Source organism: Alligator sinensis, unplaced genomic scaffold (genome assembly GCF_000455745.1).
Source record: "Alligator sinensis unplaced genomic scaffold, ASM45574v1 scaffold145_2, whole genome shotgun sequence".
Taxonomy (NCBI): Eukaryota; Metazoa; Chordata; order Crocodylia; family Alligatoridae; genus Alligator; species Alligator sinensis.
This window is the reverse complement of record NW_005841954.1, coordinates 2,758,016-2,781,012: the sequence shown is the minus strand read 5'-3', so window position 1 is coordinate 2,781,012 and position 22,997 is coordinate 2,758,016. Positions and strand designations below refer to the sequence as shown.

At 40.7% G+C, this 22,997-nt stretch overlaps 1 protein-coding gene across 5 annotated transcripts in view; it reads left to right on the top strand.

Moving 5' to 3' along the window:
- ASCC3 (activating signal cointegrator 1 complex subunit 3) overlaps nucleotides 1-22,997 on the top strand; it is a 567,052-nt gene that overhangs the window by 475,286 nt on the left and 68,769 nt on the right. For 4 of the 5 annotated variants that reach the window (XM_006020463.3, XM_025200058.1, XM_025200059.1 and 1 more), the window contains exons 35-36: nucleotides 6,567-6,678; nucleotides 7,756-7,890. In XM_006020463.3, the coding sequence (XP_006020525.1) occupies nucleotides 6,567-6,678; nucleotides 7,756-7,890 (247 nt within the window). Of the gene's footprint in view, nucleotides 1-6,566; nucleotides 6,679-7,755; nucleotides 7,891-22,997 lie in introns of those variants that run through there. The other variant, XR_003093256.1, reaches the window with a different exon arrangement.

Here is a 22,997-nt window from a genome sequence, read left to right as displayed (position 1 = left end):
TCCCTACATTTTTTCCAAAAGTGTCAATATTGACACATTTCTTTATTTTGATCTATGATTCAGCAGAAAATTCTAGCAAAAATAGTTTGCTTTTTCAGCAATCTCAGAAGAACTTTGCCTATCATGACTTATTCTAAACCTGAAAGAGTGCATAATACAATACTAGCATCTAAATTGCTTTGAAAAATATTCTAAAATTAAATTGTTGGTATAGGGCCTGCTCCTGAAAAATTACTTTTTCATGTTTTATAAGAATACAAATTATTATTATTATTAATAATAGTATTCATCTGAGGATAATTACACACAACAGTCCTGAAATCATCCTGGTATAGAGTCTGAAGCATCTATCTCTACATCCAGCTCTTGACCAACAGTAAGTGAATTAGGCCCTAAACTAGGATAATTTCTGACTTCTACATTGCACATAAAACTGAAAATGTAAATGTATTTTGTACCCCTTTAAAGAATTCTGTGACATAATTTTAAAAAAGACTAAATGTTGTTATCTGCTGATTTTTAAACATTTTCATATAAGGTAACTTAATATGGTCTAATAACCAAGTTCAGTCTAAAATGTGTTGGGTATTAACATGTCACTGAAAATACGTGGTAATGATTAAAATCAAAATATTCACCACTTTGTATCAATGGTTTAGGCTTTGGTAAAATTTGAAGGTAACTCTTCACCATCAAAATTAAAGGGATATTGCTGAAAGAAACAGGGATACAATTTTCCTGTGATCAGCTTTTCTTCGGATAGGTCAGGGTTGCTCAGGTAACTTGATACCACCTGATACAAAAGTTTCTAGTTAATACACAGAGTGATGAGGGTTTTTTTTTACTTGCACAACAATATTGTTTTTAATGCTTGAAAACAGCCTAACAAGAATCTACTTAAAGGCTATGGGCAGACATTACACACAAACTGTTTTAAGTGCTCAGAAACTGATTTTTAAACCTGTAACAGAACAAATGTTCAGTGCACATAAACCAGTTTGAAAATGGCTGAAATGGGTTTGAGATAAACCTGGTTGAATGTAGTGTATCAGACTTAACTGATCTGGCTCAAACCAATTTATGCAATACTGCCCCAGGCCCCTTGCTGTTTTAAGATAAACCAGACACCGCAGCATCCTGTCATGCTCTCTGGGCTGGGTGGGGCTCTCTGCTGCACAGTTTCCTGGCTGGCGCAGTAGAAACTACAGGCTGCTTCCCCACTCCCCTTACCACTCCCTGCTAAGCAGGAATTCCTCCTTCCCCTCTGCCTTGCTGAGGAGGTGTCTGTGTATTAGCTAGCAGGCCACATGCTGCCTATGGTCCATGATGAATCAATAGGTAGAATCAACAGGCAGAATCAACAAGTAGCTGATAATGTCCCTCTGTTGTTTTCTTAACTGAGTGATAAACACTGTTACCAGTTCCCTGCCAGGCTAATCGGAGCTCTTGCTGGAGCCAGGCCACACACCCCTCAGCTCCAAGCTGTGGAAGTAAGGGACAGCTGCTATAGCACCCCCCGGCTTCTAGCCTGAGCCACTGCAGGCATGTGCCTACATTTCTGAGATGTCTGTCCAGTTACAAAACTGATTTAGCCTAGCCAGGTTAAACTAACCTGCAAAGATTGAATCAGTTCAGGCTCAGCCTTTTTGAATGTCTGTCCGTACCCAAAGGGTATAACTCTGTTGCCTCTGCTCTTTATTGTAATCACTTACATGAGTGCAAAATTGTTTGTAAGAAGGTACCACCAAATCAGGATTTTTCTCTAATACCAGCAGGAGAGTATTACATCAGTTTTGCCCAGTTGACACAGAATATGAGGCAGCAAATAACCAGCCTCCTTACTAGTGACTGTGATTACTAGTTAAGCAAACTGAAGACAGTAGAGCAACTATTTAGCATAATGTTTCTCCTAGGCTCAAAACTTGGAGTAAAAAAAAAGTGAATTTAGAGGCTGCTAAAAATTGAGTTACAGAAAATTATATTAAAATTAAGTATGCTTTTACAGTCTCTTTATAAAGTACGCTTGAAATTAACATGTAGTAATTACTTAAAAGTTGTGTAAGGGAGGATTTCCTTTTTCTTTAACATTTGTCACTTTTGCTAACATTAGTACAGCAGCAACAGTGAAAGCAGTAGTGGAAACAAAGCTGTTACCTACTACTGACATTCTAACCATCCTCCTGTCTAACTGTGAAGAGGAAGTGTTTGAAACACTCTCAGTAGCTAGACTGAGCTAGACAACATAGCTGTGTTACCAGCTGAACTGATAGTAGCAATGCTGGGAAGTGCTAGGAAGACAATGTCACTAACAAGTGTGAAAAAAATGTGTCAACTATTTACAGAATTAAGAAGTGACTTAAATTACACTGTAGCTCAAATTGCTCTTCTTTTCTTACTGTGCTTTTTTAACATGTCAGTTAATGATTAACCTTTTCTGCTGTTCATCTCCCTCTTTGAAATAGTATGTTTACTGAACTGCCTTTATTTTAGGTTTTTTTTCCTTAACTTCTTGATTAAAACTTAGGAGTATTAGAAGTATCCTCAATGTTTTTCTTTACCTAAACTGAATTATCAGTTTGACTCAAGTGGACTTATCCAGCCCCGTTCTCATGTCCTTACTCCATTTTTATTCAGTTTTGACTCAGGCAAAACTCACTTGAATCCATGTTTATTGTCTGTAAGAATCTAAAGATTTGGCCTTTTTTTCTACTATTAAAGAGCTGGATTTGGCCCAAAATGCCATGATATATAGGTATAGGAAATGTCTTTGCACATTAGTACAGAGAGCTGTGTATGTCAATTTACATACAGAGAAGAACCAGGAGAACATAAACTGAAATATGTCATAAGAATTTGTATTGTAGAATTCCTTTTTTGATTAATTTCAGTTTTGTGAAAAAACAGGATTGAGGCATATATAACAGAAAATATTTAATAAATAAACTTGGAATGGTACACCATGAATTTTCAAGAGATTTCTTAGAATCATGAAAATTAGGGTTGGAAGGGACCTCAGGAAGTCATCTAGTCCAACCCCGTACTCAAAGCAAGACCATCCCTATCTAGATCATCCCAGTTAAAGCTTTGTCTAGATGGGTCTTAAAAACCTCCAAAGACGGAGCTTCCACCACTTCTCTGGGTAACCTGTTCCAGTGCTTTACTAGCCTCCTAGTGAGAAAATTCTTATTATTCTCTAACCTAAACTTCCCTTGCTGCAACTTGAGATGGTTGCTCCTTGTTCTGTCATCTGCCACCACTGAGAACACTCTAGCTCCATCCTCTTTTGAACCCCACTTCAGGTATTTGCAGGCTGCTATGAAGTCCCCTCTCAGTCTTCTCTTCTGTAGACTAATAAGCCCAGTTCCCTCAGCCTCTCCTCATAAGTTGTGTGCCCCATCCCCCTCACCATTTTCATTGCCCTCCGCTGGACTCTCTCTAATGTTTCCAAATCCTTTCTGTAATGGGTGGGCCCAAAAGTGAACACAGTACTCCAGATGTGGATTCACCAATGCTGAATAGAGAAGAATAATCACGTCCCTTTCCCTGCTGGCAACACTTCTACCAGTGTAGACCAGTATTCTATTAGCCTTCTTGGCAACAAGGGCATGCTGTTGGCTCATATTCAGCTTATTGTTTACTGTAACCTGCAGGTCCTTTTCTGTAGAGCTGCTATCCAACCAGCTAGCCTCCAGCCTGTACCAGTGCATGGGATTCTTCTGTCCTAAGTGGAGGACTTTGCACTTATCCTTGTTGAACCTCGTGGCTAGGGACAGACATTACACATGGATCGGTTTGAATGATCAGAAACTAGTTTAAACCTTTAACAGAACAGATGTTCATTGCACATAAACCAGTTTGAAAACAGCTGAAATGGGTTTGAGATAAACCTGGTTGAATGCAGTATCATACTTAACTGATCTGGGTCAAACTGGTTTATGCAATGTCTTTCTCAGACCCATTGCTGGACTCCCCCAGCATCCTGGGCTGGGTGGGGCTCTCTGCTCCACAGCAGAGATGGCCCCTCTCCTCTGCTCCCTCGCTGGAGCTGCAGCAGAGACTGCAGGCATCTGCCTGACTTCTCCCTGCTAACCAGGGATTATTCTTCCGTGCCCCTCTGCTTTACACAAACACCTCTCAGCATTAGTTAGCACACCACCTGCTGGCTGCAGTCTGTGCTGCGAGAGACGATAAAGGCAGACAGGCTTTTTGGAGCTAATCGGCAGGTAGCTGGTAATATCCTTCTTGGAAAAGCTGTTTAAGAAGAGATCTTGAACTAATGGAGAGAGGCTTTGTTTTCTTAAAGGGTTGATAAACACTGAGTTAGGTGTGATAAGCATTCCCTGCTAGGCTGCTCAGGGGGAGGGGGAGAACCTCTCCCTAATCAGAGCATCCTCCTGGGGCCTGACCATGCCTGCCTCAACTTAGCACTATGGAAGAGTAGGGAGAGCTACTCTAGTGCCCCCCGGCTTCTAGCTTGAGCCACTACAGCTATGTGCCTGAACTTGTTCAGTCCAGAGGGGATATCTGTACAGTTATAAACTGGTTTAGCCTAGCCAGGTTAGACTAACCTGCAAAGATTGAATCAATTCAGGCTTTTTGAATGTCTGTCTCTAGCACACGGGCAGGCAATTATTTTGAGTGGAGGGCTGCTTACCCAGTTTTGTCAGGCTGTCGAGAGCTGCATTAGTAGCCCTGCCCCTTGAGAGGTGCCCCGCCCCCTGGTCACCATCTTGGGACCAATGTCCCAGGGCCAGCACCGGTGGGGTCCAGAGTGGGGCACAGGCCTGCAGGGGTCTGTGGAGCCAGACTGGCCTGCACCAGCAGGGAGGGGGGAGCTGGCTGGGCTCCATAGAACCCCTGTCAGCTGGGACCCTGCACTTCTGCCACCCTGCTCTAGGCCCCACCGGCACTAGCTCTGGGCACTGGTGTGGGCCCCGTGCTCCCGCTGGCTCCCCACCCACTCACTCCCAGTGCCCCGCAGCCCTACGGTACAGGCAGGGGGCGGCACTCAGCCTCGACCCCCTGCTCACCAGCAGGGAAGCTGGTGGTGAGTGTGCGGAAAAGTGGCCCCTCGCCTGCCCCATGGCCAGTGGTCCCTGCTGCAGGCGCTCGCAGCCCCCACGGGGCTGTCTGGAGCAGGCACAGGAAGCCTCATGCAGGCTGCAGGTGGCTGCAGCGCAGGGCGCTGGCCATGAGGCAGGCGAGGGGCCACTTTTCCCCTTGCTCAGCACCAGCTTGTAACCCTCCCAACTGCCAGCCTGGCAGTGGGGCCAGGTTATAAGGTGGTGCTGAGTGCGGGGTGGGGGGAGAAAGCAGCCCCTCCCTGCCGCATGCCCAGTTCCCTGCACTGCAGCTGCTCGCAGCCGGCCTGGGGCTGCCTGTACCGACTCTGGACAGCTCCACGTGGGCTGCGAGCACCTGCAGTGTGGAGCGCCAGCCATAGGGTGGGTGAGGGGCCACTTTTCTCTGCACAGGGAAGGAGCCCAGGGAAAAGCTGAGCATGGGGGGGAAGCGGCCCCTCCCCCATCCCTCACCCACTGCCCCGTGCTGCAGGTGCTCACAGCCCACATGGGGCTGTCTGGAGTGGGCACAGGCAGCCCCATGCGGGCTGCAAGCAGCTGCAGCTCAGGTCACCCGGCATGGGTGGAGAGGGGCCGCTTCCCCACCCGTGCTCCTTCCCTGCCCGGGGTTCCCCCCCCACTTACCTGACCTTCCCGCGCCAGAGCAGCCATGTGCTTCCACCCCAGAAACCAGGGCTGGAGCTTCCGGCTGGGGGGTGGGGCTGGGCGGTCCCCCCTGTTGTGGGAGTCCGCCGGGCTTCCCCTGGGTCCTACTGCTTTTGGTTCCTGTCATTTTTGACAGGAACCAAGGGCAGAGAAATATTAGTTTTCTACATTTTTTAGAGGCCCCCATGGGCTGGATAGAATGGCCTCGTGGGCCAGATGTGGCGCGCGGGCCATATTCTGCCCGCCCCTGCCCTAGCCCATGACATTCCTTTTGGCTCAGTCCTCCAATTTGTCTAGTCACTCTGAATCCTAGCCCTACCCTCCAGCATATCTACTACTCCCCCCATTTCACTAGATCTTTTATTTTTCATTTACAAAATATAAAATACTTTCTACCCTAAGTGCTTTCTTCTATCAGTCCACTGGATAAATAAATACATCCTTGTGTACATTTAATATTACTTATTTACTCTTGTAGTCATCTAATCTAGAAAACTTTCCAATTAACAAAATAAAATGTTCAATTTTGGACTAATTAACCTCAGTTGTTTGCTAATACAAAAACAGTCATCTTTTCATATCAACATTTTCACCTTGCTTCAGTTATTTCAAGACTCCAGTTATTTAAGACTCAGCAAAAAGCAACATGAATTTATTTTTAAACTATAGAAGGGAACAGTTCTGTGTTTACTTGTGCAACTGTCAGTCTGAATAGTTGCTCTCTCCAGTACTGTTTTTATTTAACAGCAACTAAGTAACATTGACACAAGATGTCCTTATTGTTACACGTTGGTTGTTTCAAAAGTCCTTACATAATTTATCTGTTTTAAATTTATCTAGTTACTACAACTTAGATGATGTGAGCCATGATACCATGAACAAATACCTTTCAGGCCTTGTTGAAAGATCCCTCTTTGATCTGGACTGTGCCTCCTGTATTGAAATTGAGAAGGTAAGATTTGATATAGAAAATAAAGAATCAGTAGAGGTAATATTCACTGCCATTTGGTTATTTTGCTTAGCTTAAGTTTAGTGTATTTACTTCTTTCTTTAATTATCAAATTCTTGATGTGAACCTTAAGAATTCTTTGGCATTATTACAGAATTCCTACATAAGGGGGCAATGGGAGATGGAGATCTTCACATTTGTTGCAGTAGTAGTAATTTATTTTCATCTTTATTTAAAATAATACAATAACATTATAATAAAATGTATATAATTTATATTTTTTGCTAAGGCATACAGTAGAATTGTTTATTTTGCCAGTTTAAACAAAATTAAAACAGAACATAGGATATGACAGTATGGCCCCTGACAGACATTACACTTAAGATGTGATTTACTATTTAACCACATCTGAACTAGTGACCTGGCAGCACATTCAGTCAATTAATGGCATGATAAAAGGAGAAATAAACCACAAAGTTATTACACAGAATACATGACTGGCTCTTACCACACCTTTAATTGAAAGTGTAGCTAATGCCTGGGCTGTAGAGCACAAAGGTGCCTTTCAAGATTCCCATGTGCTCCAGAGGCTGGGAGGCCCCTCAGCTGTGTGTGGCTCCCAGCTGGGGAGTGCACCAAGCATTTCTATGGCTAGGAGGCCCAGTCAGATGTCTGGGGCTCTCCCAGTTGGAAGCCCCGGTTAGATGATCAGAGCTCCCAGGCGAAGCAGCACACCATGAGCTCCTACAGCTGGAAGCAGGTGATCAGAGCTCCCAACCGGGGGAGTGCACTATGTGCTGCTGCAGCTGGAAGCCCCAGTCAGTTGATCAGGGTTTTCAGCCATAGGAGCACATGGTGCTGCCTACCAGCCAAGAGCCAAGCTGGCAACTTGTTGATGTAGGGAGAGCCTGACATTGAGCTCCCAATAACTTGGGAATTTCCCAGTTATTTTAGCAACTTGCATTGTGCTGTTAAGTAACTTAGCAGTTGCATTCTCATCATTCAGTCTCCTTAAATAAAATCTTAACATATTTTTGCAATTGTATATATGTTTCATGACACATGTTCTTCTTTAAACAGGATAATCGTGGCATTGTGCCTCTAACTTATGGCCGCATTGCTTCCTATTATTATTTGAAACATACAACTATTGGGATATTCAAGGATCTGTTGAAATCCGAAAGCAGCATTGAAGAACTACTTTTAGTTTTGACAGTAAGTGGTGACTCTTTCACTTGACCATCCATAAATCAAAGAGGTACATGATATTACATGAAAACCCTCCTAAAGAGTAAATAGTATTTCTACCCACACCCATAAGTATGTACTGACCTAGATTGTCTTCAGTAGTTTTACCTAGACTAGTTGAACTCTGTCCTCTACCTTGATAATTGGCAACATGTAAACTAGCCAGAGCTACATATCTGGCTTATCTAATAGCAATGACATGTCCAAGAGTACCTGGGACCATACTGGAGCTCATGTACTCCTGTATGTTCAGGTGCATTCCAAATTGTAATCTTACTTCTCTAAAATTTTACTGCTAGATATTGTAAACATCAAGATCCAAGAATAGAACCACCTTAGTATTTTTCAAATGAGCCATGAGTTACAATAATCATTTTAGAAAAAATTATTTTGTGCTATTTAGTAAGGGGAAAATATCCTTCTTTATATAGGAATATAGACATTTCTCTGGTAGGTATGATCAATGGTGTATACTTAAAAAGGTATGCAAATGCCTCATAATGGACAGCAAGTGCAAATCAAGTGGGAAAAATTTCCCACCAAATCTAGAAAGAAATTCTCTTATGTGATAAAACAAGAGGCTGGATGTTCATTATACAAATGTGTATATATAAAAATATTTTATTGGCTAGCATAACTGAAGATATTCTTCATATTGATATAATGTAAAGGACTAATTTTTTATTGGATCATAATAAGCTATTTGTCACTTTTACCGGTATTCTTATCAGTTTATAGGACCATTTATTGGGGGTTCTTTCTGCAGCATATTTGATATCCAAATCCTATGTTTGTTTTATTAATTTCCCTCAACAAGACAGTCTTTGTTTTTTTAAAATTATCTGTTCACATGATCGTTTGTCCATGATTCTAATTTCCCTTGCTCTTCTCCAAGTTTTTTATATTGCTGCTGCATGTACACTTTCTGAACAGGGCACCCAAAATGAATGGGTTCCAGATGATGGAGACCATAAAATCAATTTATCAAATAGTATTTGAATATTTTAATGTTATTCTCTAGATCTTTATTAATGCTAACACTTTAACAACTGTCCTGCATTAAGTTGTCTATAGTGTCCTCAGTGGCCATGTCTACATTAGACACTGACTGAGCAATTGTTACTGTGCAGGCATTTAAGTACTTGCATACCCAAGTATGCAAGTACTAAATGACTGTGTGGTAACCAGTGTTAATGCACAGTAGCATCCCCGCACAGCTTCCTGGTGATGCTGACTGCACAGTAGCTCGTTACAGCTGCGCAGTAGCGTCAAGTCACAGTGCGTGCAATGTGACACTGCTGTGCATTAGTAATGAGCTCCTGTGCAAGAAGTATCTCGTGTAGACATGCCAGTAATGCCAATTCATTTAGAACCCAGCACTTCTTATACTTGTTCAATACCTTGCACTTATCTATCATCTATTATTGGCCAGTTGCCTCATAATCCTTTCATAAATTAAGCAATTTAGTCATACACAAATTCTGTAACTGCTGTTGCTCATCACATTCCTGAGGGCTCTGATTGATATAATAAAACACACTGAGCTCACTACAAATTCTTGGTATGTTGCTCTTAATAGGTAAACTTTGTTCTTATCTTCAAGTACATAGTTGTGGACTTATTGCAGAAACATTAGGCTCCATATACAGTTGTTAGGGCTCACAAAAGAGCTGCTTCTGTCAAAAGAAATTGGCCAGGAAAATCATCAAGTGACTGGTGTAGACATTCCCTGCCCCTGAGTTTCCTTTCATGTTTGCATTTACTCATTAGACTAGTTCTGCTGCTTTCACAGCAAAGAGTCCCTGCAAGGCCTTCATTCTGGCACCCGGGCTTTTGCCCATCTTATCTCCTCACCCCCCATTCCCACCCCAGTTACGTTACTGAACTGGTTGCCTTTCAAAGTCTTGATGATGCATTAGAACATATTAGGAGCTTCCTCTTCTGGTATTCCAAAATATTTACAACTGACTAGATTTCCATGCTTGTAATAGGCAAAACAAAATGTCATATTATCTTCACTATATGCCTTGAAATTGACTTTCATGGTTAACAAGGTCATTCCTAAGACTTTCTAGAATTATTTCATTATTACTTTATATTATTATGTTTTATTAACTGTTATTAGATTGGAGGACAGTTATTATATCTATACATTCAATCCACATAGAACCTCAAACATTTATTTCTTAAGAGCAATGCCCTAGCAGAAATTGTACTGTGCTACATCTGCCTTGCACTTACTTTGCATTGATACACTGCATTTACCTGAATCCAAGGCCTAAGAACATAAGATGAGTTTGAATGTAAGACAACCCCCCCACACACACACACACAATAATTAGATTCTGTACATAGAAAATGATACATTTGTTATACAGTTCCATGTATAGAATATAAATATTGGAGTTTTTCTCCTAAATTTGTCCTCCCAATCTCCTCCCCTGCCCCCCTGAGGAAAGCAGTGGAAGAGGGCTTGGTGATGTGGAGAAAGTGTTTGGAGTGCAGGTAGCCAGACCCCTGCTTCTTGCCTCCCTGTCTGCCTCCTGCCACTTGCCCTTCCCCCCTCTTCCCTACTTGCCTTTCCCCACGGCATTGTGCTCAGCTAATCTGTACACAGAGAGAGCCCCAGAACTGCTCCTGCCCTGTACAGGTGGGAACAGCTACGGAGGGAGCCTGACTCGGCTGGGGACAGCAGTAGCAGCAAACAGGTTCCTCTTTCCAGCAGCTGCTCTCTTCCTGCCTCCCTCTCCCCTGTGTGCCTTTGCTTCAGTCCCTTGCCAAGGGCTCCATGCGCTGTTGCCCCCTGCAGCACAGGGCAGGAGCAAGTATGGAGTGGCTCTGGGCCTCCTCTTGCACATATATGAGCCAAGGACACTGATTTTTCCCACAGTTCCGAGTTGGAGTGATCCCATACTCAATTCTAAGATGCGGCTTTGTTTTCCCCATGCTGAATGGGGAAAAATCTTGGCTTAGTAAATAGCTTTGGATACAGGGCCCTCAATCCGGAAAAACCTCCTGTAAATATCACAAAGATTGTAAGAAATTGGTAACAAAAAACTAGAAACAAACAAGTGTAAACAGTTCTCTCAGTGAATGCACCTCTCACTTCTGGTATCTGTACTTGTGCATTGGACTCTCTTGAAACTTTTCAGTATTTTTTTCAGACGGATATTATGCCTTGATTACAAGATATATTAGCTACACTAATGAAAATGATCTACATGGAAACGACTTTGCATTCCTCTAGGACTGGGCTTGAAATTTGAATTGTCCTTTCATATTTTGCAATTTTTAAGTACTTGAAAAAAATAATCTGGTATTTCTAAAGAAAACTATTTTCACACTGTTACCTCTTATAAAAACTGTGCTATAATATTATTAGTTTATATTTTTATTTATAACTTTATGGTGGTTTTCATGTTTAAAGTACTTCAAACACACATCTGAGTCATATTTCTAAAACTAATTGAACAAATTGAAAATAAATGTTATGCTGTTGCCTTTTAAGGAAGTTGTGCTTTATCAGTTTGGCTGGTGAGCTGGGGTTAGCTGGGTGGTTTTCTTCTGTTTGGTTGTTTTTTGCGGTGGGGTTAGTTTTCTTTTTCAGCATGATTATACCCATTTATTCATGTTGCTTTGCTTTATAATCATCTGAATCTGTCTATTAGCTATTTCTCCAATCAAAGCTACTTATAATACTGTATGCATGCCAATATGTTAACTGAACACTAACATTCATGGCTACATCGACACTGCTGCCACCAAAGAAATTGTAGCAGCAATACCAGGAGTAGACTGGGAATGCTTGGGAGTGATTCTCCCCATCTGTATCTTGTCTGGTAAATTATGCGGCCTCCCACTTCCCCCACTACTTCCTGGTCCCTAAGGCCCATCAGGCCTCTGGAATAATAGCCTTCCTTTGCTGCCAGCTCATGTAGTTAGTCCTGGCACTTGTAAGGGTTGTGGTTCAGTGTAAAAGGTATAGCTGTAGATGCAGAATGGTTACATATTTACATAATAGAAATTGTTTTACCCCTTTTTCTTTTTCCAAAATATAGCAACACATTTAAAAGATTATTATTTAGCTTACAGAGGCAAGCCCTAAAAGTTTTCGAATGCCAGAGTTACCATTACCCTTGCAACCTTAATTTGCCCACTTGCATTTCTATCCTGTTCATTAAATGAGGTCAAAATCCTGTGGAAAAAGATGTGACTGTAATTAAAGGCTGTATCATAGTGCATAGAAGAGGGCAGAATTAAGGATACAGAAACAACCTGAAATCTAGCATTTCCTCACTTTCAAGTCCTTAACCTCACAACTCCCACTCCATAGGTTAACTTTAGAATGGTTCTGCTCCACTATTATTCTGATGTGCTGCCAACATTTTCTTAGGCAACACATAAAGGAAAATGGAAATGTTGCTTTTCAACAATTTACATCCTATCATTATTTCATGAGACACAAAAAGCCACTTCTTTTTCCCATGGACTTTCTCCTGCCAGTTTAAATAGCCTGCTACAAATAATGGATATGTGAAAAGTTCAGAATAAAGGTCACCATAATCTTTTATATGGAAACTGTCAGACAATCTTAATGTAGGAGATGTGACCCATTCTGTCTAAAATGTCCATTGTATAAAACTCTCTCTTGCATTTTCCTGTTAGTAAGTGCTACATGTAAAATTATTATAAACTAAAAGGGCTAAGAAAATGTCTGCTAGGGAAAATTATATCATTTTAGAAGACAAGTTAACTAAAATGACACTGAACACACAAGATCATATTCTCACCCTTCATTCCATCCCCTTTTAGTAAAACAGCCAAAAAGAGGAGAAAAAGTCCCCCAGTCTCCCATTCCAACTAAAGGCGTATTCCTCCAGCATAAGCCTGGCAAACGATGGTTTCAGACTATCTTCTGAAGATCTCCTTGCAACATTTGAGATGGGGGATGTTCTGGGAGCTACACTAAGGGGCATGTTAGAGGCTAGGTTCGCCTCATCCATACTGCTGAGATGCTGAATTCCACTTGTGTTTATAGGGCAGCCTGGAATGGCTGACCTGATCTAAGCTGCTCTTCAAGGCCATCTAAAATATACTACAGGCCTCCTGCCATAGGAGCACCCTAGCATTGGGTGACTTGGGATGTAACAAAACCACCAGAGCTGAAATGGTAAACTTTTTCATTGTAGACCAGTCACAGGACTGAAGTAATGTGTTCATATTTTAAGCTGTGAGGAAGTTCAAGTACAGGTCCTCTCCCAATAAGATTGTGCTATACATATATCTCTTAATTATTTTAAGGACTGACATTAAATATAAAATAAATCAAGTCCAAATTCATTTATATAAGTATCTTTAAAAGGTAAAATAGGAGAAGGGACTTGTGGCATCCTTGAACTAAAGTAGAATAATCTCATAGTTTTACCATTTTAGTTTTCTGCAGATGTTGATTGTTTTTATAATTACTAGTTCAATTAATATTCCATCTTATTAAAGGTGTAAATTGAAAGTTTTTTGCAATCTGATGCTGTGTTGAAAAGATTAGGCATTTTAACAGAATTATGGCCAATTTTTCAGGGGGGGTTTCCTCCTCCTAAACACTGTGAATTAATGAGCTTTATAATTAAGGCAGTTGCTTCACACCTCTATTGTTACCCAATGACATTACATCTGTCTTGCTCCACTGATGCCCTCCTCCTACTTATTGAAGCATTTAGCAGTTTTGGCAACAGGGAATTACACGGCATGGGGTAAGTAGTCTAATTAGGTATAAGTGAAAGTCCTGAGGGAAAAGAATATTTTAAAAGTAATTTGAAGAATTTCTTAATGATGCTGGCACTAAAAGCTGTAGTTTTATAGTAGAAACAGCCTGTCGGCGTTACCAAACTTCAGTACAGTTTTAGGCATTTTCCCTATGATTTAGTTGTAAAAAAATTACTTTTTAACTATACTTTGTGAAAATATCTTTCTTAAACTCTTCTGAAAAAATGTTTGACAGTCTGAAGCTTTGAGAGACTGTGGGTATATGTCTTTATTCACAAGTCTTTCAAACATGCAATTTAAAACCAAAAAATGAGTGAAATTCAATTGCAACTTAAATGGTGGTGAAATTTAGGCATTAGGCTGCTGGTATAAATATACTGAAAGGAAATATGTACAGTTATAACAAAAAGAGGAGTTAAAAGTTTAGACAGAATTTATACTGATGTCTACCAAATTACTAACATATAATTTATACAAACACTCATCCCTTCTAAAAGCAAACACTTGATAAGGCTTTTTTGGGCCTTTTTTGTGGAGAAGGTCACCACTGAATAATGTTGATATATTATGACCATGGAATCTTTGAATTTAGGACCTCAAGACTTATATTTTGCCACTGAAATTTTTTTGAAGTATTGAGAACTCGGGAACATATATACTGAACCACTGAGTAACCTGTCTTTGTCACCATCTTAGGTTTCTGGTGAAAATGATTTTCATTCCAGGAAATCGGTAATCCTAATTTGGGTTGCGAAGTGAGGTTCAGAGTATTGGCTTTGCATAACTAACCCTTAGTTGCACGTCTAGAGTTTTCCACATGCTCAGATCCACTTGAACAATATGTTTCGAAGTTAGAAAGTTTTCCCATAAGCCTTTTTCTAAATTGCCTCTGCTCATGTTTCAGATGGTAGAAATCCAAATTAGGTCAATTTTGGACATTACTGGATTATAGTGTTTGGGGCATTAACATTTATTGATAAGAAAGCATTGATGAATTATTGACTGCTGGAATGCCCTCTGGTGTCTCTAAAGACTGGCTCCTTTTCTAACAAGGCTTAGGTAAAGAACTTGTAACAAGCTCAAAATGTGCCTCTAAGGCACTGAGACATAATTGTATTAAACTGTTTTCTTGCTGCATTGAATCAGTTGTTAAAAAGGAATTTAAATAAATTAAGCTCAGATATGTAACTGTTCTGTATTAGTGCCTGTTTCTTGCCTGCTACAGAAACTGAGAAATGAGGGTCTGATCGGGGGATTCAAGGGCAGATTGTTGCAGAAAAAGGAGAACATATTACTGGGGCCCTTGGTTCCAATTGGTGCTTAACTGCTACTTGGTAGTTTTGCTCCATAATAACTATTAAGATTAAATTCATGTGGGCCTAGTCTTGCAAACTCTCCTGAGATGAGTAGTCCTGACAATTACAAGATAGGATTGTGTGACTGGAAAATGGCAAATGGACATTTTATTTTACTTTTTTGTGTAACTATCATCTCTATACATTCAGGGCAATTCCTCATAATGATAGTTTTCTTGTTCTCTTGTGGCTCCGTTATTATCTGCCTGTCATTTTGCTGTCCTTCATTTCTGGTTTTGTGTGTTTTCCCCACAAGAGGGAGGCATTTGGGTTTCCTGTACCTATTCCTGTGCCTTACATGCAAATTTTGTAGAGGACATGGTTTTCCCTGTTCATTATTCTGAGAGAACAGCAGGATTAGAATTGAGGTAGTGGGTGGGAATATACCTATTATTGTCTTTTCAATCCAGGTGCTCACACACATCTAACCCCTATCTCTCGATTTAAGGTTTAGCTATATCCAGTTTCAATTGCTTCTTTTGTACTAGATACCTTGGGATACAGTAGGAAACCTAACAGTGGGGCTGTTGTATCAAATTGTGTGGGCTGATGGGACAGCTAGTGTAAACTCCGAGTACCAAAAGTAGTTTGGAGATGAATGAAAATAAGCTATGAGCCTCTACCCATGTTCCAACCATTTCTAGATCTTCCTACTTTCAAGGTTTATTCTGCAGGTTTAAATAAGTTTATTCTACAGTTCCTTATTGTCTGTGTCACCATTGCTAAATGTGTGGACAATTTTATTCTAATCATAGTTAAGTAACTATGTTCTTGGGATTGTCTTAGAACAGAGTGCATTTTCTTTGTAGAGCCTGGGCTTACCTCTGGATCAGTGTTCGAGTTATTTCTGCATGGCTTCTGCAAAACCATTTTAGAAAATTATTTCACAGTTCCTTAATTCCTTTTCTCCTCACATCTGCATGAAGCCAGCCTCCAAATATACCAATCTAGAAAGAGTCTAAGCCTGCCACTGGATCTGAAGGTATATTTTAAGGTTGGTTTCATGTTGATGTGAGGAAAGAAAAACTTAATTGTGAAGTAATTGTCTACAAAAATATAGACAGTTTTGCTTCCCCAGTGAGCTGCCATAAAAACATTGTGAACCCTATCATGCAATTGACAGATAAAATCATACAATGAATTACATGATAATTTTGTTAAGTTATATTTCTTTAATCGGGATAATTTCAAGAAAAAATAGATCAATTTTACACAATGAGTTAGGATCTAAAAGATATTTATTGATATAATTCAAAAGAATAAAAAGTTCTCTTATGGATATCCAATTGCTGTACTTACAAACCTTTTCAGCATGCTGTCACTTTGGGGATTTCAGGGCAGGGAACTTTTGGTTATAAATACCTTGCCATACAAATGACTCATCAAATGTAAGAGCAGTCGTGTCAGACCTTAATCCATGCACCTGCTTGACTTCATGTAGTTTGAGTAGTCCCACTAACTTCAATGGAAGTGTTTAGTGTGTAAACTTAAACACATGCAGAACCTTTTGCAAGATTATGACTTTAATTTCTATGTATCCTGTAGTCTCCACATCTTAATAGTTGGGGTCCATATGCTCCGATTCATTTTCAGGACTAGAGTTTTAATTTGTAATCACTTATTTTTTTCCAAATAGCAAGTAGTGGAGAGTCCAAACAATGCACTTATGGGAAGTGATTGATCTAAATAAGCATGGAAATTTTTTCTGTACAAATCTTTACTGTGATATTGACTTGTCATATACTTCATCGTATGCTCTTTATTTCATCTCCTATTGTGAAATTTAGAAGAAAAAAATTATAGGAACAAGTTAAATAATGAATGTCCAATCTTAACAACAGATAATGCTGTGCGAATGAGCTGTGTGGGGTTTTTTTAATTTCACAGAAACTTGATTTTGTTGTAGGCCATTTCAATAAGCTAAGTAACTTTTGCAATATTGAAATAAATTACAGATCTTGCATTAAAGCCTGCAGAACATTAATATGCGAGGTTCTAATGTGAAATCTGATCGTTATCAGAATGAAAATTTTCAGTACAAGATTTCAAAATATGCAAAAATATTTTAAATTATTTCTTAATAAATAGTCCGGTTCTAATGTAGTTTGGACACCTGTGACTCTTTTGATAACTTACAACTGCATTTATGCAAATATACCTGCTTTCACTCTTACTTTATCTTAATGCTTCTCAACCAGTAGGGTACCATCGGATCCTTTCAAGGGTGCCCCCAGGGTGCTATGCAATGTTAGCATTGTTAGATGTGCAAACATGATTCACAAGATAAACATAGAGATTTCAAATAGGAATCCATAGCGAATGTTAAAAATGGTCTGACTCGTGGTCTTTCTGAATTCTTTACAAAAGAAAAACTGCTCTATTATTTTTCCATGGTCAAAAAGCAAGTGAAAACTAAGAGCTAACATTTTATGAGATGTGCTTCAAGTCTAAAAAAGTTGAAAACCAGTGCCTTAGTCATTGTTTATCTATCTTTCCATCTGCCACATTTTGTCATAATGTTCAGTAATGACCTCTCTGGGATGAGTCCTTATTTTTACTCAGTTATAAACACAGTGCCTTGCATAATGGTTCCTTGAACTCTGATTACCCTGAACCTCTACATAGTACCACTCTATGTAATGTGTATCCACATGTGAGTGAAAGTATTTATTTATTTACTTAATAGTAGCCAGTTGTCACTCAGAAATTGTAATTTTCAAGTTTCATCAGTTTCATGAAAAGAAAAAATGCTACAATTTTATGTTTAAAGGTTTTCTGATTTCAATATAAATATCTAACTTGACTCTAATTATGTGTACTTCGTAACAAAAAACAAGAAGTCAATAAATGAGATTTATGTTTTTTTCTCTAGTTCCAGTAGATGGAGCAGCTTTGAACACAGCTTATTTTGAAGTACTTGAACCTACTCATTTTTCCAAACACGATGCATAGTGAATTTTTCACTGCTGGCATCCTAATCTAATGACCTCAATTCTGAGTATCTCCCCAGACATAAGTAATACCATCATAGTTTGATTTTTTTTTTTTTTTTAAGTTCTGGAGCTAACGTTAAACTAAAAACACCTGGTGCTGCCTGGCTTCCCGGTAGAGCACAATCAGTAGGTAAATCAAGATGACAATACCCACCACTCATGGCTGACTGAATGTGGCATATTGTATTTTTTAATCTTATAGCACAAGGAGAAAAGAATGAAGTTCAAAAGCAGAAGAAATCCAGTAGTTATAAAGTAAAATATAAGCCCACAATCCACAACAGTTCTTTCATCTACAATAAACAACCTGTCTTTTCCACTTGTATTTTTGTAGTTCCATTTTTATTTTATTTGTCACTTTAAAAACCTGGAAGAACTCTGAAGCATTTAAAATAACACTGTCAAATCCAATGAAATTCTCATTCTGTGCTTAGGTTTTTTTGCCATCTTTTCTATCTGTAAGCCAGAAGAGTAAAATACACACACACACACACACACACACACACACACACACACACACACACACACACACACAGCTACCTTTGAATTTGAATTTCTGTTTTATACTCCCCATTAGTTTAACATAAGAACAATGTTTGTGTGGTCATGCACACGTGTTCAAGAAGAAAAATTATTTGTGAAAGAGAATATACGGACTTGTCAGCAATGTGAAGTACAATCCCAACCATCAGAATTGTGCTCCCAGAAATTCTTAATGGGATATAGTTCTACCAGCCAAGCTGTTTTTTCTCAGTATGACTTTTCTTGCTTGTTGGGTTAGAGGTGGCCCAACTATGGTGGTATGGAGGGCAGCTTTGTCAACATATCCATGCTCATGCTGGAAGTATTTTTGCCCACCTAGTGTACCAGTAGTTGTATATTTAACATAGGCATTGATTCAGACCTTACCACTGACTGCCATCTCCAACAACATATGCAAAAATGAGTCATCAGCTTCCTTGAGGTATTTTCTGCAATGGCTGTTGGGTTTGGTTTACGTAACTCCGTAGAATTGCAGACTTTGATCCCACACAAGTTTGTGGGTGTCCTGATTTGCAGCCTGGCAATTAGCATTGCAGTTCAAGCCATATTTTTTAGAAATGAAATTACATAAGTTATGTATGTACAACAATCACTTGTCAAAGCATTTTCACTTGTCAAAGCATTTAGATATATTTAAAGTGGGATGGATTTCCAGTGTTGAATATGAGCCACCAATACCATGCGATAGCTGGCAGAGCAAATCAAATGCTGGCATGCATCTACCCAGGCACCTCGAGCAAGGCTAAGGGTGTCATCCTCCCACTCTACTCAGCCCTGGTGAGACCACAGCTGTAGTACTGACTGCGTCCAGTTCTGGGCACCACATTTCAGGAAGGATGTGGAGAAGTTCAAGAGAGTCCAGAGGAGGGCCACACGCATGATTAGAGGCCTAGAGAGCAGGTCATACGAGGAAAGGCTGAAAGACTTGGGGCCGTTCAAGCTGGAGAAAAGAAGACTCTGAGGAGCCTTGGTGGCAGCCTATATTAGGGGCATATGTGAGGGCCTGGGGAAGCATCTGTTCACCAGGACCCCCCAGGGGAGGACAAGAAACGATGGACACAAACTGATTGTAGATTGCTTCAGACTGGGCATAAGAAAAAACTTATTTACAAGTCAAGTGCCAAGGGTTTGGAACAGGCTCCCCCCAGAGGTGGTACAGCCATCCACCCTGGCGATCTTTAAAAAGCTTCTTGACGCCCACCTTGCTGGGATCATCTGACCACAGCAATCTTTCCTGCCCAAGTGCAGGGGGGGCTGGACCCAAAGATCTGTAAGGTCCCTTCCAGCCCCTAACATCTATGAAACTATGAATGGGTAATCAGGTCATATGACCATCTTACACATGCTACTTGAATTTAAAGTGTTTGTTAAAACAGGTAAGAGCATTTTAAAAAACACTTCAAATTTTTTTTTATGAGCAGGTAAAGAGAATCAACATCTTAAATTGCCATTTTAGTCTCACATGTAACCACAGAAATCATATTGTTAAATCTCCTTTCAGTAAGGGTATATGCAGACATTTGCCACACCCTGTGTACAATCATATGGCTTGCTTTAAGGCCTACTTCAATGTAGGGTTGGGTATTTGACCAATCAAAGTTTGGTCAACTGACCAGTAAAATATCGGTCAAAAATTGTAAAAAGCTGCCAGTAGGTTCAGCATGTACCCTATTTCTCTATCTTGGGTATTTTCCAACAGCAGATCTTGCAGGCACTGTTTGGGCTAAGCAAGTCAAGCTGGGTTCTGCCTGTCTTGTGTCTCACCTGTAATGAAAGTTCCACAGGCCAAATTAGGACCTCAGCACCCTTTGAGCAATCTGTTTTTCTTAATCTAATGTTTTCAATTTATTCCCGTTGCTTTTGATAGGAACAATTGCTTGTAATTTTGTACTCAATTCTGTAGATAATGACTCGGCTTTAATAGATTTTTTTTCATTTAGTTATACTAACTAAGCATTGCTGACAAGCATTAAAATCACTATAACTTTTTTTGCCTATAAAGTATGTAGCTTTGGTCTGAATGCAGAAAAGTGCAGAAAAAAAGTACTATTTTTGCAATTGCTTTTTCAAAGTAGAGGCTTACTTAAAATTAAGAGAAGCCTAATGCATTTTGACCCAATAATTACAGCAAGCGTGTGTGAGTGAGTGAGAGAAAGAGAGAGAGAGATGTCATATTTGAGGATCCTGGTTTTCTTTGTTTAAAAATCCAAAATTCTCTTACAATTTCCAAAATTATCTCATTAAAAACACCAAAATTAATGCTTTTCTGTGATTAAAATGAAGCTCCACTATATATATGTATGTGTGTGTGTATATATATATATATAGAGAGAGAGAGAGAGAGATCAGTTGAACACAATGTTTTATTGATATATTTACAATTTTAAAGCAATTTGGAAGCCTACCAGTGCCTCTATTATTATAATAAAACAAATTCTAGATGCCTGTATATTTTTGGTGTTTGATTTTGGAGTGTTTTATCATAGAAAATCAGAGTTCCCCCCTGCCCTCTTCACTCAGGGTCCAGCTGCCACTGCTGCCCTTCCTCCCTTCCTCCCCACCCAGTGCTTTTGTGGCACTGAACAGCCCTGTTATGCCAGTGTCATGCCCCTGGCATTGCTCCTCACTGCCAGCCCACAGCCCACACTTCCCAGCCCTGCTGGTGCCCTCACTCCTAACCTGCAGGCCCCTGGCCCTGTTTGTGCCCCTCACTCTTGACCCACAGCCCCCTGACCCTGTCAGAGCCCTTCACTTCTGACCTACAGTCCCCCACCCCCAGCCCTGGTGGTATCCCTCACTCTTAAACCACTGCCCCCCACCCCCAGCCCCCTAGTGTGTGAGGAAAGGAGTGGGTGTGTGGGGAACAGGGTCCGTGTATGGGGAATGGGGGGGTGTGCGCATAGGCAACATGTGGCGGGGCAGGGGAGCATAGCTGATGTGTAGAGGGGTGGGGGACCCATGGCCCCACCAAATTTCTGCCTCCACAGCAGGTCACAGGACTACAGCCTGGCCGCACCAGGTCCAGACAGGAGTCACCTCTATGGCCCAGTGGACAGAACCCAGCACGGGAGAGAGCACTGTACTGCAATGGCTGCCAAGGTGAGGTGCAACAGTGGCATAGACTTTTGTCCCCTGCTGCTGCCTGCAGCTTGGCAGCCATGGCAGTGTTGCACCCCCTCCTGCACCAGGTGCTGCCCACTGGGCTGCGGAGAAAGCTCTTGCCCAGGGCTGGTCTGGCCAAGCTGCAGCCCCATGCCCTGTGCCCCACTGTGGGTACAGAAATCTCAGGGGGTGGGGAGTGTGTCCCCCCACCTCCCCAGTGCATCACCTGTGCCCCCCTGCTATTGGCACCACTGTCCACCAAATAGTACTTAGGGATCGTTAAAGCACAATTAACCCTTAAAAGGAACGTGCAATACAAATGAAGACCAACTCTGTGTCCTAAAATCAAAGCTTTGCTTAAATGCAGACAACTCAGTGTCTTAAAATTCAACAGCTTGGACAACTCAGTGTTCTAAAATCAAAATGCAGACAATTCAGTGTCAGACAACTCAGTGTCTTAAATCAAAGTCTCAAACAACTCGATGTCCTAAAATCACAGTCTAACTTCATTAGTACAAAAGTATTATCTTAGTAGTTTCTATATTCAGAGAGACAAAAGCATTCAATACTATAATTTCACCCAATCCCAGATGTTATTTTGCTCAACAGAAAAGATGGCCACTCAGTTCCTAGAAGCAAAGGGTACATCATGGGCTGGGACAGTCCAGACAGGTGTTGAAGGCTGGATTTATGACGATGACAATGATGAACTTCCTTGTTTTTCATTTTATGCTTTTCTTCAACTTCGCTTCTCTGATGACCTTTTGTTTTCGGATTGGTCTCTCTGCAGTTAGGATACTGTCCATCTTTTATACTATCAGCAAATTCCTTTGTCTAACAGATCCATTACAAGCACACCTCTTAATTTGGCCTTTTTCCAGTGTCTTACTTTGGGCATTGTCCATTGGTCTTCGTTATCACCTTTCATCCCTCTGATTCAGGTGGTTAATGCCAAGTTCAGTTAATTGGAGCTAGTAGCAAGGCCATTGCTATGTTATGTTAAAAGAGCTCCTCACAGTGATAAAAAAAGAAAAGATTATCTATCTATCTATCTATCTATCTATCTATCTATCTATCTGTCAGTAAAGGGCTTTATCTATCTATCTGTCTGTCTGTCCATAACATCCAACTGTGCATGCGCTGCTGAGAGGGCAGGTGGTGATTGGCTGTGCAGCCCGGGCTGCACGGGTCCAAGTTTTGAGCTGCTGCTGGGGAAGTTTGTGTTGGCAGTGAACATGGGTCTTCCCCATGCCTCCCTGCCTGAGTGTAAAGGGGGGGGGGGTCACAGTGGCAGTGCCCCCCCCACCACACCCATCCC